This window comes from Ranitomeya imitator, chromosome 1 (assembly GCF_032444005.1).
Source record: "Ranitomeya imitator isolate aRanImi1 chromosome 1, aRanImi1.pri, whole genome shotgun sequence".
Classification (NCBI taxonomy): domain Eukaryota; kingdom Metazoa; phylum Chordata; class Amphibia; order Anura; family Dendrobatidae; genus Ranitomeya; species Ranitomeya imitator.
Genome location: NC_091282.1, coordinates 583614317 through 583629426, shown reverse-complemented (window position 1 = coordinate 583629426; position 15110 = coordinate 583614317). Strand labels below are relative to the sequence as shown.

The window sequence follows — 15110 nt, the reverse complement described above, 5'->3', positions numbered from 1 at the left end:
TCGGCTTTGGGAAAATGGCCGCCGCGATCACTTCTGCGCACGCGCGGCATCCCGCGGCCATTTTCCTGAAGCCCGTGCAGCAGAGCACTACATCTGCGCACGCGCGGCCCCAGGAAGATGGCCGCCCCCACCGATGAAAGGGATGACAGCGCAGATCGCGCGCTGTGTCTTCACGTGGGCGCAGGGAATTCGGACCTTGGACATGCGCACACCACTACGCCACCAACGGAAAGCTGGGGAAGAAAAGAGCGCTGTGAACACGCCCACCCGACCTGACCAGCCTGATTGACAGGCGAAAACGGCGACTTTGGTAATGTATTTCTCAGCATACATGGGGAATCAGGGTACACTACATACACTATAGTAACGCACAGCACAGGCCCTATTTAACAGTATTTATATCTCAATCTCAAAAAACGGGGTGACAGGTTCCCTTTAAGCTCAGTCAGTCCGAAAAAATTGGGAAAACTTTGAAAGTGTCCCCAAGTGCAGTGGCAAAAACCATCAAGCGCTACAAAAACTGGCTCACATGAGGACCGCCCCAGGAAAAAAAGGCCAAGAGTCACCTCTGCTTCTGAGGAAAAGTTTATCCGAGTCACCAGCTTCAGAAATCGCAGGCTAACAGCAGCTCAGATTAGAGACCAGGTCAATGCCACATAGTTTTAGCAGCAGACACATCTCTACAACAACTGTTAAGAGGAGACTTAGTGCAGCAGACCTTCATTGTAAAATAGCTGCTAGGAAACCACTGCTAAGGACAGGCAACAAGCAGAAGAGACTTGTTTGGGCTAAAGAACACAAGGAATGAACATTATACCAGTGGAAATCTCTGCTTTGGTCTGAGGAGTCCAAATTTGAGATCTTTGGTTCCGACCACTGTGTCCTTGTGCGACGCAGAAAAGGTGAATTGATAAACTCTGCACGCCCACCGTGAAGCATGGAGGAGGAGGTGTGATGGTGTAGGGGTGCTTTGGTGGTGACACTGTTGGGGATTTATTCAAAATTGAAGGCATACTGAACCAGCATGGCTACCACAGCATCTTGCAGCGGCATGCTATTCCATCCGGTTTGCGTTTAGTTGGACAATCATTTATTTTTCAACAGGACACTGACCCCAAATACATCTCCAGGCTGTGTTAGGACTATTTGACCAAGAAAGAGTGATGAGGGGCTACGCCAGATGACCTGGCCTCCAGTCACCAGACCTGAACCCAATCGAGATGGTTTGGGGTGAGCTGGACCGCAGAGTGAAGGCAAAAGGGCCAACAAGTGCTAAGCATCTCTGGGAACTCCTTCAAGAAAGTTGGAAGACCATTGCCGGTGACTACCTCTTGAAGCTCATCAAGAGAATGCCAAGAGTGTGCAAAGAAATCATCAAAGGAAAAGTTGGCTACTTTGAAGACAATATAAGACATTTTCAGTTGTTTCACACTTTTTTGTTAAGTATATAATTCTACATATATGAATTCATAATTTTTATGCCTTCAGTGTGAATGTACACTTTTCATAGTCATAAAAATTCAGAAAAATCTTTAAATGAGAAGGTGTGTCCAAAATTTTGGTCTGTACTGTATATCTATTTATCTATATACCTATGTATCTACACACCGTGTATATATATATATATTACAGTGGGGCAAAAAAGTATTTAGTCAGTCAGCAATAGTGCAAGTTCCACCACTTAAAAAGATGAGAGGCGTCTGTAATTTACATCATAAGTAGACCTCAACTGTGGGAGACAAACTGAGAAAAAAAAATCCAGAAAATCACATTGTCTGTTTTTTTTAACATTTTATTTGCATATTATGGTGGAAAATAAGTATTTGGTCAGAAACAAAATTTCATCTCAATACTTTGTAATATATCCTTTGTTGGCAATGACAGAGGTCAAACGTTTTCTGTAAGTCTTCACAAGGTTGCCACACACTGTTGTTGGTATGTTGGCCCATTCCTCCATGCAGATCTCCTGTAGAGCAGTGATGTTTTTGGCTTTTCGCTTGGCAACACAGACTTTCAACTCCCTCCAAAGGTTTTCTATAGGGTTGAGATCTGGAGACTGGCTAGGCCACTCCAGGACCTTGAAATGCTTCTTACGAAGCCACTCCTTCGTTGCCCTGGCGGTGTGCTTTGGATCATTGTCATGTTGAAAGACCCAGCCACGTTTCATCTTCAATGCCCTTGCTGATGGAAGGAGGTTTGCACTCAAAATCTCACGATACATGGCCCCATTCATTCTTTCATGTACCCGGATCAGTTGTCCTGGCCCCTTTGCAGAGAAACAGCCCCAAAGCATGATGTTTCCACCACCATGCTTTACAGTAGGTATGGTGTTTGATGGATGCAACTCAGTATTCTTTTTCCTCCAAACACGACAAGTTGTGTTTCTACCAAACAGTTCCAGTTTGGTTTCATCAGACCATAGGACATTCTCCCAAAACTCCTCTGGATCATCCAAATGCTCTCTAGCAAACTTCAGACGGGCCCGGACATGCACTGGCTTAAGCAGTGGGACACGTCTGGCACTGCAGGATCTGAGTCCACGGTGGCGTAGTGTGTTACGTATGGTAGGCCTTGTTACATTGGTCCCAGCTCTCTGCAGTTCATTCACTAGGTCCCCCCGCGTGGTTCTGGGATTTTTGCTCACCGTTCTTGTGATCATTCTGACCCCACGGGGTGGGATTTTGCGTGGAGCCCCAGATCGAGGGAGATTATCAGTGGTCTTGTATGTCTTCCATTTTCTAATTATTGCTCCCACTGTTGATTTCTTCACTCCAAGCTGGTTGGCTATTGCAGATTCAGTCTTCCCAGCCTGGTGCAGGGCTACAATTTTGTTTCTGGTGTCCTTTGACAGCTCTTTGGTCTTCACCATAGTGGAGTTTGGAGTCAGACTGTTTGAGGGTGTGCACAGGTGTCTTTTTATACTGATAACAAGTTTAAACAGGTGCCATTACTACAGGTAATGAGTGGAGGAAAGAGGAGACTCTTAAAGAAGAAGTTACAGGTCTGTGAGAGCAAGTTGGCAAAAAAGGGGTCAATTACCTGAGATGTGGGTGGAAATGAAGAGGTGCCTAACACAGATGGTGGAGAGCAGGTGCGGATCCCCGGCGCCCGACAAGCGCTGTTTCGCCGTAGCTTCTTCCAGTGGGGGCGAGGACCCCTTTTTTGCCAACTTGCATGAGTCTTTCCTTTTGTTAGGAATCATTCCCTCTCTGATCTTTTAGGGAGTCACTTTCCAGTTTGTTAGCAATAGGGTTTTGCACTGCTGGATATATATATAGACTCTGTGTCAGTAAATATATTTTTTCATTAGGATACTCATTTACATAGGCAAGCTTTTGGTCCATTCCTAGGGGACATTTATATTAGCATTCTGTGCCTTCCTGTGCTGCTCCGCGTATATATATTAGTGTATCACCGCAAATTTCATCACGTGTGATACTCTGGGGGGTTTTTGTGTATTACATAAAGACCCTTGGTGGTACGTAGCAGGTTCGTCTCCCCCTATTTTTTGTCTGGTGGTAATAAACCCCTCCCCCTGTTTTCTTTTTTCCTTACTGTTTTATGTACATTGGTGTACTGTTTTAACTACTGTTAATAAAATATAATACCTTTTAATACTACCTCCTTCTCACTTCGTTTTTCCTTTGTGATATTTTTCACAAATGAATATGTTAATTATCTAACGAATGAAGTTTGATTTCCTTTTGATTATCGGGATTAGGACAAAAAGAGGGGAGAAGTATCTCCTGTAGTCTGTGCAACTTTAACGCTACCTTTGGAAGGTAAAGAGGATCTCTATCTTCTCTAAACTGAATGTATGGAGGCTGTTTAGACAGGGCCTGCAGATCGCTAACCCTCCTTGCCGGTGTGAGGGCAACTAAAAGGGCTGTTTTAAAGGACAGGACTTTTATCGGAGCAGATTCAATAGGTTCAAAGGGGGCTTCAGTTAAAGCTGTAAGTACCAGGTTTAGATCCCACGGAGCTAGTTTTTGTTTGACAATGGGTCTTGACATAGCCGCTTGTTGTGAGTTCTGTTTTTGGGCTCCCTCTGGTGGTTACTGATGGTACTGGGTGACTTGTCTTTCCTGGGTCTCTGGGTTCCACCTGTTCCATCAGGATATGGGAGTTTCCTATTTAACCTGGCTTTGCTGGCATTTCCTCGCCGGTTATCAATGTATCCAGTGTGTCTTGTTACCTCTGCTCCCTGCTCCTAGAACCTTCTGGTCAAGCTAAGTTTGGATTTTCCTGTTTTGGTGTTTTGCTTTATTTGGTTTTTAGTCCAGCCTGCAGATATGTGATTCTTTGCTGCTGGTTGCTCTAGTGGGCTGAAATTGCTCCTCATGTACCATGAGTTGGCACATGAGTTCAAGTAATTTCAGGATGGTTTTTTGAAAGGTTTTTCGCTGACCGCGCAGTTCACTTTTGTATCCTCTGCTATCTAGCTTTAGCGGGCCTCATTTTGATGAAACTGTTTTCATACTGCGTATGTGCTTTCCTCTCATTTCACCGTCATTATATGTGGGGGGCTGCTATTTCTGTGGGGTATTTCTCTGGAGGCAAGAGAGGTCTGTGTTTCTTCTAATAGGGGAAGTTAGATCTTCGGCTGGAGCGAGACGTCTAGGATCATCGTAGGCACGTTCCCCGGCTACTTTTATTTGTGTGTTAGGTTCAGGGTCGCGGTCAGCTCAGGTTCCATCGCCCTAGAGCTTGTTTGTATCTGTGCTTGTCCTTTAGTGATCCCCTGCCATTGGGATCATGACAGCCGCTGCCTTGGAGAAATTTCAAAATCTTACTAATACGGACTTTTTGACTAACCCTCAATCCTGAGACAGTCAAAAAGCTTTTCCAGAGCAGCAGAATCAATGTATCTTTCTGTTTTCTTTGGTGGTGAAGAGGTCTATGTCTGGGTACCCCCATAAAAGCCTGATCTGATTGAAGACAGCCTAATTCAGGACCCAATCTTCTTGTCTGAGTCTGTTGCAACTTAAGTAATCGGCCAAGATGTTGTGTTTTCCTTTTATGTGAAGAGATGTAAGCGACAGTAGATGAACCTCGGCTATCTGAAAGATATGATCTGCTATTTCCATTAGTGATCTGGACAGAGTTCCCCCTTGATGGTTAATGTAGGCTAGTTACCTGGTTGTCTGAAAATAGCCTGATGTTTTCATAAGGAAATGTTTTCATTTCATAAGGAAATGACTTAGAGCTTGTTCTACCACTAATAACTATTTAAGGTTGGACGATAAGGTTTGTTCAGATTGTGTCCAAATCCCCTGGACCCACATATCTCCCATGTGCGCTCCCCAATCCCTGGGGCTAGCATCTGTAGTTATCACTCGGGATATATGATTTATCCAGGGAACCCCTGTCCGCAGGTTTGTTATGTGCAACCACCAACGCAAGGATTGTATAGAAGAGGCGGACAAGGAAAATCTACCCTCTGTGGCCCTCTAGATGACTAGCATTGCACAGTACATCCCAGTGTAGGGTTCTAGTGTGGTAGTGGGCCCAAAGGACCGCTGGGATGCATGACGTGAGAGAGCCCAACAGTGACATTGCCCTCCTTAGTGTGACTGTCGGATTATTAACCACCCTGAGCATCTGCCGCCGAATATTGTCCACCTTTGTGGTAGGCGGCATTCCTGCAATCTGGAGTCTATGATGAGACCCAAGAATTCTTATGGGGGACTTTAACTACCCGGATATTAACTGGGAAACAGAAACCTGTGAAACCCATAAAGGCAACAGGTTTCTGCTAATAACCAAGAAAAATTATCTTTCACAATTGGTGCAGAATCCAACCAGAGGAGCAGCACTTTTAGACCTAATACTTTCTAATAGACCTGACAGAATAACAAATCTGCAGGTGGTCGGGCATCTAGGAAATAGCGACCACAATATTGTACAGTTTCACCTGTCTTTCACTAGGGGGACTTGTCAGGGAGTCACAAAAACACTGAACTTTAGGAAGGCAAAGTTTGACCAGCATAGAGATGCCCTTAATCTGGTAGACTGGGACAATATCCTCAGAAATAAGAATACAGATAATAAATGGGAAATGTTTAAGAACATCCTAAATAGGCACTGTAAGCGGTTTATACCTTGTGGGAATAAAAGGACTAGAAATAGGAAAAACCCAATGTGGCTAAACAAAGAAGTAAGACAGGCAATTAACAGTAAAAAGAAAGCATTTGCACTACTAAAGCAGGATGGCACCATTGAAGCTCTAAAAAACTATAGGGAGAAAAATACTTTATCTAAAAAACTAATTAAAGCTGCCAAAAAGAAAACAGAGAAGCACATTGCTAAGGAGAGTAAAACTAATCCCAAACTGTTCTTCAACTATATCAATAGTAAAAGAATAAAAACTGAAAATGTAGGCCCCTTAAAAAATAGTGAGGAAAGAATGGTTGTAGATGACGAGGAAAAAGCTAACATATTAAACACCTTCTTCTCCACGGTATTCACGGTGGAAAATGAAATGCTAGGTGAAATCCCAAGAAACAATGAAAACCCTATATTAAGGGTCACCAATCTAACCCAAGAAGAGGTGCGAAACCGGCTAAATAAGATTAAAATAGATAAATCTCCGGGTCCGGATGGCATACACCCACGAGTACTAAGAGAACTAAGTAATGTAATAGATAAACCATTATTTCTTATTTTTAGGGACTCTATAGCGACAGGGTCTGTTCCACAGGATTGGCGCATAGCAAATGTGGTGCCAATATTCAAAAAGGGCTCTAAAAGTGAACCTGGAAATTATAGGCCAGTAAGTCTAACCTCTATTGTTGGTAAAATATTTGAAGGGTTTCTGAGGGATGTTATTCTGGATTATCTCAATGAGAATAACTGTTTAACTCCATATCAGCATGGGTTTATGAGAAATCGCTCCTGTCAAACCAATCTAATCAGTTTTTATGAAGAGGTAAGCTATAGGCTGGACCACGGTGAGTCATTGGACGTGGTATATCTCGATTTTTCCAAAGCGTTTGATACCGTGCCGCACAAGAGGTTGGTACACAAAATGAGAATGCTTGGTCTGGGGGAAAATGTGTGTAAATGGGTTAGTAACTGGCTTAGTGATAGAAAGCAGAGGGTGGTTATAAATGGTATAGTCTCTAACTGGGTCGCTGTGACCAGTGGGGTACCGCAGGGGTCAGTATTGGGACCTGTTCTCTTCAACATATTCATTAATGATCTGGTAGAAGGTTTACACAGTAAAATATCGATATTTGCAGATGATACAAAACTATGTAAAGCAGTTAATACAAGAGAAGATAGTATTCTGCTACAGATGGATCTGGATAAGTTGGAAACTTGGGCTGAAAGGTGGCAGATGAGGTTTAACAATGATAAATGTAAGGTTATACACATGGGAAGAAGGAATCAATGTCACCATTACACACTGAACGGGAAACCACTGGGTAAATCTGACAGGGAGAAGGACTTGGGGATCCTAGTTAATGATAAACTTACCTGGAGCAGCCAGTGCCAGGCAGCAGCTGCCAAGGCAAACAGGATCATGGGGTGCATTAAAAGAGGTCTGGATACACATGATGAGAGCATTATACTGCCTCTGTACAAATCCCTAGTTAGACCGCACATGGAGTACTGTGTCCAGTTTTGGGCACCGGTGCTCAGGAAGGATATAATGGAACTAGAGAGAGTACAAAGGAGGGCAACAAAATTAATAAAGGGGATGGGAGAACTACAATACCCAGATAGATTAGCGAAATTAGGATTATTTAGTCTAGAAAAAAGACGACTGAGGGGCGATCTAATAACCATGTATAAGTATATAAGGGGACAATACAAATATCTCGCTGAGGATCTGTTTATACCAAGGAAGGTGACGGGCACAAGGGGGCATTCTTTGCGTCTGGAGGAGAGAAGGTTTTTCCACCAACATAGAAGAGGATTCTTTACTGTTAGGGCAGTGAGAATCTGGAATTGCTTGCCTGAGGAGGTGGTGATGGCGAACTCAGTCGAGGGGTTCAAGAGAGGCCTGGATGTCTTCCTGGAGCAGAACAATATTGTATCATACAATTAGGTTCTGTAGAAGGACGTAGATCTGGGGATTTATTATGATGGAATATAGGCTGAACTGGATGGACAAATGTCTTTTTTCGGCCTTACTAACTATGTTACTATGTTACTAATTCCTGTACTCTTGGTTGTAATCGTGACTTTTTAAAATTAATAATCCACCCCAATCTTTGTAAGGCGATATTATTGTCCCCAATTGGGCCGAGCAGTGTGATTCTGAGTGTCCTACAATCAATAAGTCATCCAGGTATGGAACCACTAGAACATCTTGTTCATGTAGATTCGCCATGACCTCCATTATTTTAGTGAAACCGCGGAAAGCAACTGCAACTCCAAAGGGGAGTGCTCTGAACTGTAAGTGTTCTACAGTGCCGCTCAGTGAAACTGTTACTCTTAAAAACTATTGGTGATCTGTGTGTATAAGGACATGATAATAGGCGTCTTTGAGATCTAAGACTACCATGAAACAATTGTTAAACCGTAGCTTTATTGCTGTTTTAACAGACTCCATTTTGAATGAGTGGACCAGTAAGAATTTATTTAGACCTTTCAGGTTATCAGTACGAAAGGAACCATCTGGCTTCTTAATCAAGAAGTGGGGGGAGAAAAACCCTTTACCTCTTTGAGCTTCAGGAACTTTAATCAATACACCCTTTTGTTGAAGTTCCTGGACCTCAGATTGCAGCGCCCGTTCTGTAGGTGAAGAACGGATGGGCGTTAAAAGAAACTTAGTCTGAGGTATCCTCTGAAAATTAAATTTTAGCCCTGTCTTAATGCTTAGGACCCATGGGCTATTAGAAATGTTTAACCAGGCCGGATAGAAGGCTAAGAGCCTGCCTCCCACCTGGTCTGGCAGTCATTGTGGTTTTCTATTGTCCCGGTAGGAGTTGAACATAATTCTTTCTCTAGTAGACCTTCTTCTTCTATTAGTATCCTGTCTGTATGTAGGTCTTTTTATGGAGGTATCGCCCAATTTTCCAGTAGTTCATCCAGAACTGAGCCGAATAGATGTCCCCCTTCACATGGAATGCTGCACAGCTTTGATCTGGCCTGCATATTCCCCGGCCAACATTTCAGCCATATGGCTCTATGGGCAGCATTGGAAAGTGCTGCTGACCTGGTTGCTAGTTTTACGGAATCTGCTGAAGCATCAGAAAGGATTATGTGAAAAGAGGATAAGATTTAATCTCTAGGAAGCTTGTCTTTAAGTTGGTCCTCTAAGCGGTCTAACCATATCATTAGAGATCTTGCTGTACAAGTGGCTGCAATTGAAGGTCCGAGCTCCTGTTGATGTTTCCCAGGCTCCTTTAAGAAACATCAGCCCTTCTATCTAGCGGGTCCTATAAAGTCCTCAGATCTTCAAATGGTAGGGAGGCTTTTTTGGAAGCCTTAGCCATAGCCGCATCGAGTTTTGGGGCTTTATCCCATGCAGAAGATGCCGCCTCCTCAAAAGGATACTTTCTTTTAAAGGATGGTGGAAGAGAATCTTTTCTTTCAGGATTTTTCCATTCCCGCGTAATAAGGGAGCTCATCTGGTCAACCACAGGAAAACACCTACGAGCTTTCCGGTCTAGTCCTTTAAACATTTTATCCTGTACCGATCTCTCTGATTGGGTTTCCTCAATCCCAATAGTATTATATACTGCTTTAGTATTTACTGCTTTTAACATGGTAGCCCAAACAGATTCCTTATGTAGCCGGCTTCCCCACAAGGTACCTCCCCTGGACGGGGTCAGAAGGGTCAACCCGGGTGATCTGCCCAATACATACTCCGCACGCCCCTGGGAGGCCCCTCCCCCATAGTCTCGTAAACACAGCGATGGATCACCTAAAGCAAGCGCTCCCCCCTGAAGGCTGTTTTCTCCTGCTGCTGCCTACCCCCACAGCCCTCTGTGATGTGGCACCTCCAGCACACCGGACAGACCGAGGAAGGGAACCTCCACCTCCTGAACCGGCCTGCCGGGCCTGGGTCAATCTTCAGTCTCCACCTTTCTTCATGAGGTATGTCTGAAGGGATCCCGTTAGGGACAGGAAACCAACTGATGCGGGAGAGAGGTACCGCCCTTTTATGCATGTGCCGGCCCACTATGTCCCAGAAGTATATTGCTGTGTTTCGGGACATAGTGCGCCAGCGCATGCACACTAATGGTTTTCGGCTTTGCCCACAGTTGGGCAAAGCATACTGCGCGTGCGCAAGGCAAGATTGCTTTGCGAATGCGTTAACTAGGGAGGAAAGTTTCTAACCCAAGAAGAGGTGCGAAACCGGCTAAATAAGATTAAAATAGATAAATCTCCGGGTCCGGATGGCATACACCCACGAGTACTAAGAGAACTAAGTAATGTAATAGATAAACCATTATTTCTTATTTTTAGTGACTCTATAGCGACAGGGTCTGTTCCGCAGGACTGGCGCATAGCAAATGTGGTGCCAATATTCAAAAAGGGCTCTAAAAGTGAACCTGGAAATTATAGGCCAGTAAGTCTAACCTCTATTGTTGGTAAAATATTTGAAGGGTTTCTGAGGGATGTTATTCTGGATTATCTCAATGAGAATAACTGTTTAACTCCATATCAGCATGGGTTTATGAGAAATCGCTCCTGTCAAACCAATCTAATCAGTTTTTATGAAGAGGTAAGCTATAGGCTGGACCACGGTGAGTCATTGGACGTGGTATATCTCGATTTTTCCAAAGCGTTTGATACCGTGCCGCACAAGAGGTTGGTACACAAAATGAGAATGCTTGGTCTGGGGGAAAATGTGTGTAAATGGGTTAGTAACTGGCTTAGTGATAGAAAGCAGAGGGTGGTTATAAATGGTATAGTCTCTAACTGGGTCGCTGTGACCAGTGGGGTACCGCAGGGGTCAGTATTGGGACCTGTTCTCTTCAACATATTCATTAATGATCTGGTAGAAGGTTTACACAGTAAAATATCGATATTTGCAGATGATACAAAACTATGTAAAGCAGTTAATACAAGAGAAGATAGTATTCTGCTACAGATGGATCTGGATAAGTTGGAAACTTGGGCTGAAAGGTGGCAGATGAGGTTTAACAATGATAAATGTAAGGTTATACACATGGGAAGAGGGAATCAATATCACCATTACACACTGAACGGGAAACCACTGGGTAAATCTGACAGGGAGAAGGACTTGGGGATCCTAGTTAATGATAAACTTACCTGGAGCAGCCAGTGCCAGGCAGCAGCTGCCAAGGCAAACAGGATCATGGGGTGCATTAAAAGAGGTCTGGATACACATGATGAGAGCATTATACTGCCTCTGTACAAATCCCTAGTTAGACCGCACATGGAGTACTGTGTCCAGTTTTGGGCACCGGTGCTCAGGAAGGATATAATGGAACTAGAGAGAGTACAAAGGAGGGCAACAAAATTAATAAAGGGGATGGGAGAACTACAATACCCAGATAGATTAGCGAAATTAGGATTATTTAGTCTAGAAAAAAGACGACTGAGGGGCGATCTAATAACCATGTATAAGTATATAAGGGGACAATACAAATATCTCGCTGAGGATCTGTTTATACCAAGGAAGGTGACGGGCACAAGGGGGCATTCTTTGCGTCTGGAGGAGAGAAGGTTTTTCCACCAACATAGAAGAGGATTCTTTACTGTTAGGGCAGTGAGAATCTGGAATTGCTTGCCTGAGGAGGTGGTGATGGCGAACTCAGTCGAGGGGTTCAAGAGAGGCCTGGATGTCTTCCTGGAGCAGAACAATATTGTATCATACAATTATTAGGTTCTGTAGAAGGACGTAGATCTGGGTATTTATTATGATGGAATATAGGCTGAACTGGATGGACAAATGTCTTTTTTCGGCCTTACTAACTATGTTACTATGAAAGCGAATCAACAGCAAGTCAATTTCGCAACCAGCGTGCAGCCAGCGGGGAAAAAAAGGGTTAATAAAAGACCCGAAAAAAAACGCCCATATGACCCAAAAAAGGACCCGCCAAATTCAGGTGACAGGTTCCCTTTAATGGCCTGGGAGGGTTGACCTTCTAAGGCCTCTTTCATACTTCCATCTTTTTAGCTCCTGTTGAAATCCGTAGATTTTTTTTTAAAAAACTGATCCAGCAAATTTTTCTGCTGGATCCTGTTTTTTCCATAGACTTGTATTGGCGACGGATTGTGACGGATGGCCATCCGTTTCATCCGTCGTGCACTGGATCCGTCGGAAAATTGCTGTCTGTCGGGCGGGGACAATGCACAGAGGAATGTTTTTCTGTACGTCGGAAAATCTCTCAGCGACGGATCCTGCGCTGCCTGTCGTTGGCTATAATGGAAGCCTATGGACACAGGATCCGTCGCTGACTGTCAAAAGTAGGAATCCATTGACGGGTTCCGTCTTTTGAAACTGAGCATGCGGGGAAGAAATTCCAGTCAGGAAAATTCCCTCTCGCTCTTTTTTTTACTATTGATGCTGCCTAGGAGTGTTAAAAAAAAAAAAAAAAAAATGGTTATTCTCACCTTCCGACAGCCCCCGATCTCCTCAGCGGTGCACGCGGCGGCTTCTGTTCCCATGGATAGTTTGCGCGAAGGACCTTTGTGACGTCACGGTCACGTGACTGCGTCGTCATCCCAGGTCCTTCGCGCAAAGCAAAAAATCCATTGTGTGTGCACACAGCCTTAGAGTGATCATGATACCTGACAACGGATGTGACAGGGGACTGGTTTTATGCGGGATAAATTAAAGGTTTTATTGGTAACATTTTGTGATACATAATATTTTTTGATTTCTTCCAGAATAAGGCTGGGATCACATTCTTGTGTTCTACGCTGACCACTTACCTTTGGTTTGCTGTGTAAATCCCACACAAATACGATTCAGACAAAACCCCTGAGGGAACCACCCACTTCGTACGCTGATCTCCATATTTTTAGATGTGCAGAGATATGTTGTTGCCCACACCTGTGCGCTAAAACGACGCCTGAAATAACGGGACACCGCCGGTACAGACACCAGATGGAGTATAAAGTGACTCCATCTTCCTCATAAGTGAGTGGTTCCATCCCCCTGTGTGAATCGCTGTTTTAGGGAATTTACTTGGAAACCCCTATTTTTTTGGTGAGCAGAGCTGTATATGGGCTTATTTTTCACAACTAGTTGAAGATATTTTTGGTAACATTGTGATTCTGAAAAATCTGAAAAAAAAGGGGGGTTAAAAAGGTTACAGGGTGCACAACATTTTTGATCACTTTTTATCCAGATTTTTCAGATGCACAATGACTACCGGTAAACCGCAATTTAATTATTATTTTTATATATATATTTTTTGTGTGGTTGACAGTGCGTTATAAGTGATTAGACTACTTTATTCTTCCGTTTAGTGCAATTACAGCGATACTAGATTTTTTATGGCTTTTTTCATGGTTTGCTGCTTTTCAAAACTAAACATTATTTTTCAAAATTTAATGTTTTTCCATTTCCATATTCTGAAAGCTGTAACTTATTTTCCTTAATGAGCCATATTAAGGCTTGCTTGTTGCTGAACGATTTGTTTTAATTGATACTTTTTTTTTTTTTTTTACATATGACTTTTTTGATTACGGTTTGTAAAACATTTTTGTGTCAGTATGATGAAAGAGGAATTTTTAGCGTTATATTAACTTCTTCGCCATATGGAATATATAACATCACACTTTCATAGTTTGTCAGTAGTTCTGGACATGTAGATACCAATTATGTGTATTTTCATTCTGTTTTGTATTTATTTTAACACATTATTTTGCGTTCTAAGTGGTGAAACAACTTTTTGTGCGGATTTTTAAAAATGTTTTTTTCATTTTAATCTTTATACTTTTTCACTTAGTCCCACTGAGGGCCATGAAATTTTTTTACTTTGATTTTCTGTCAGTCTCATACACTGCAGGACATGTGTAGTGCAATGCCTGAGACCTGTCAATTCTCTACTGATTCAGCCAGTTAGAACCAGCTTATAGCCGGGTCTAAAAAGCCACCGTAGTCTGGGGTCATCAGATGACCTCAGTGTACAGCATTATTTTTTATTTTAACATTTATGCTATTACAAACCTTGCATGTGCTGGCATGCCTCTCCCCTCATTGCCACGCCTTTCATAATGCCCCCACTCATCACGACGATCTCTTCCATGGCGATCTGGATAATTCTAGAATAAGAGGAAAATGCAAATTTTACTAACTGAAACCATGTCGCTCTTGCCACTTCAAAAGATTTTTTTATTAAAATTTTGTTAAGTCAAATTAAAATAAACATGGGTAGGATAAGGAGAATTGTATGGAAAGGAAAGAAAAAGGAAAGGTGGAAATACAAGGGAAGGGAAAGAATCAGGTAAATCAGACAAGTATGATGTAATTTGTGCTCATAACTAGTGACAAGTATCATATATAATACATAAAGTAATAGGCTTCACAGAAGAAAAGTAAATATCCATTATAAAAGTGTGTCAAAGAATCAAACATGGATTAGTTAAGCAAATCCATCAGCCAAGGTTGGCAGAGTTTTTGGACCTATAGAGACCAGTTCTTTTGATATTTTGGATTTGCTCCATCATGAAAAGTGTAAGCATTTTCATATACAGTGTGGGTAGAAATACTTGATAAGATCAGAGATGAGAGAAAATTGGGAATTAAAAATTTTTAGCTTTAAGAAGTTGGAATGATATCTGGGACCAGAGGTGGTTAAGTCAGTCACATTTATTATTAGAAAGAGCGGTAGTTGATGAAAGCTAGGAGGGATAGCCAACACTAGAGAAGACCAAGAAAGTATTCAGAAGGATTTAGATATGCTTGAACAATGGGCAGCGAATAATAGAATAGTATTTAACAGGTAGAAATTCAAGATTCTACATCTTGGCAAGAAAAATGAAAATTCCATCTACAGAATGGGAGGAATAGAACTAAGCAACACGTATGGAAAAGATTTGGGTATACTAATAGATCACAGATTACACGAGTCAGTGTGATGCTGCAGCAAAAAAAGTCAAACAGTTCTAGGATGTATAAAGAGAATCACAGAGTCTAGATCACATGACGTACCATATATACTCGAGTATAAGCC

General features: G+C 42.6%; 1 protein-coding gene across 8 annotated transcripts in view; it reads right to left on the bottom strand.

The window, feature by feature from the left end:
- Nucleotides 1-15110, bottom strand: part of LOC138680452 (scaffold attachment factor B2-like) — a 702355-nt gene that overhangs the window by 103668 nt on the left and 583577 nt on the right. For all 8 annotated transcript variants that reach the window (XR_011321619.1, XR_011321628.1, XM_069767880.1 and 5 more), the window contains exon 16: nucleotides 14105-14199. Coding sequence is in view for 6 of the 8 variants with exons in the window: in XM_069767880.1 (XP_069623981.1) it covers nucleotides 14105-14199 (95 nt within the window). In the remaining 2 variants the exon portion in view is untranslated. The remainder of the gene's footprint in view (nucleotides 1-14104; nucleotides 14200-15110) is intronic.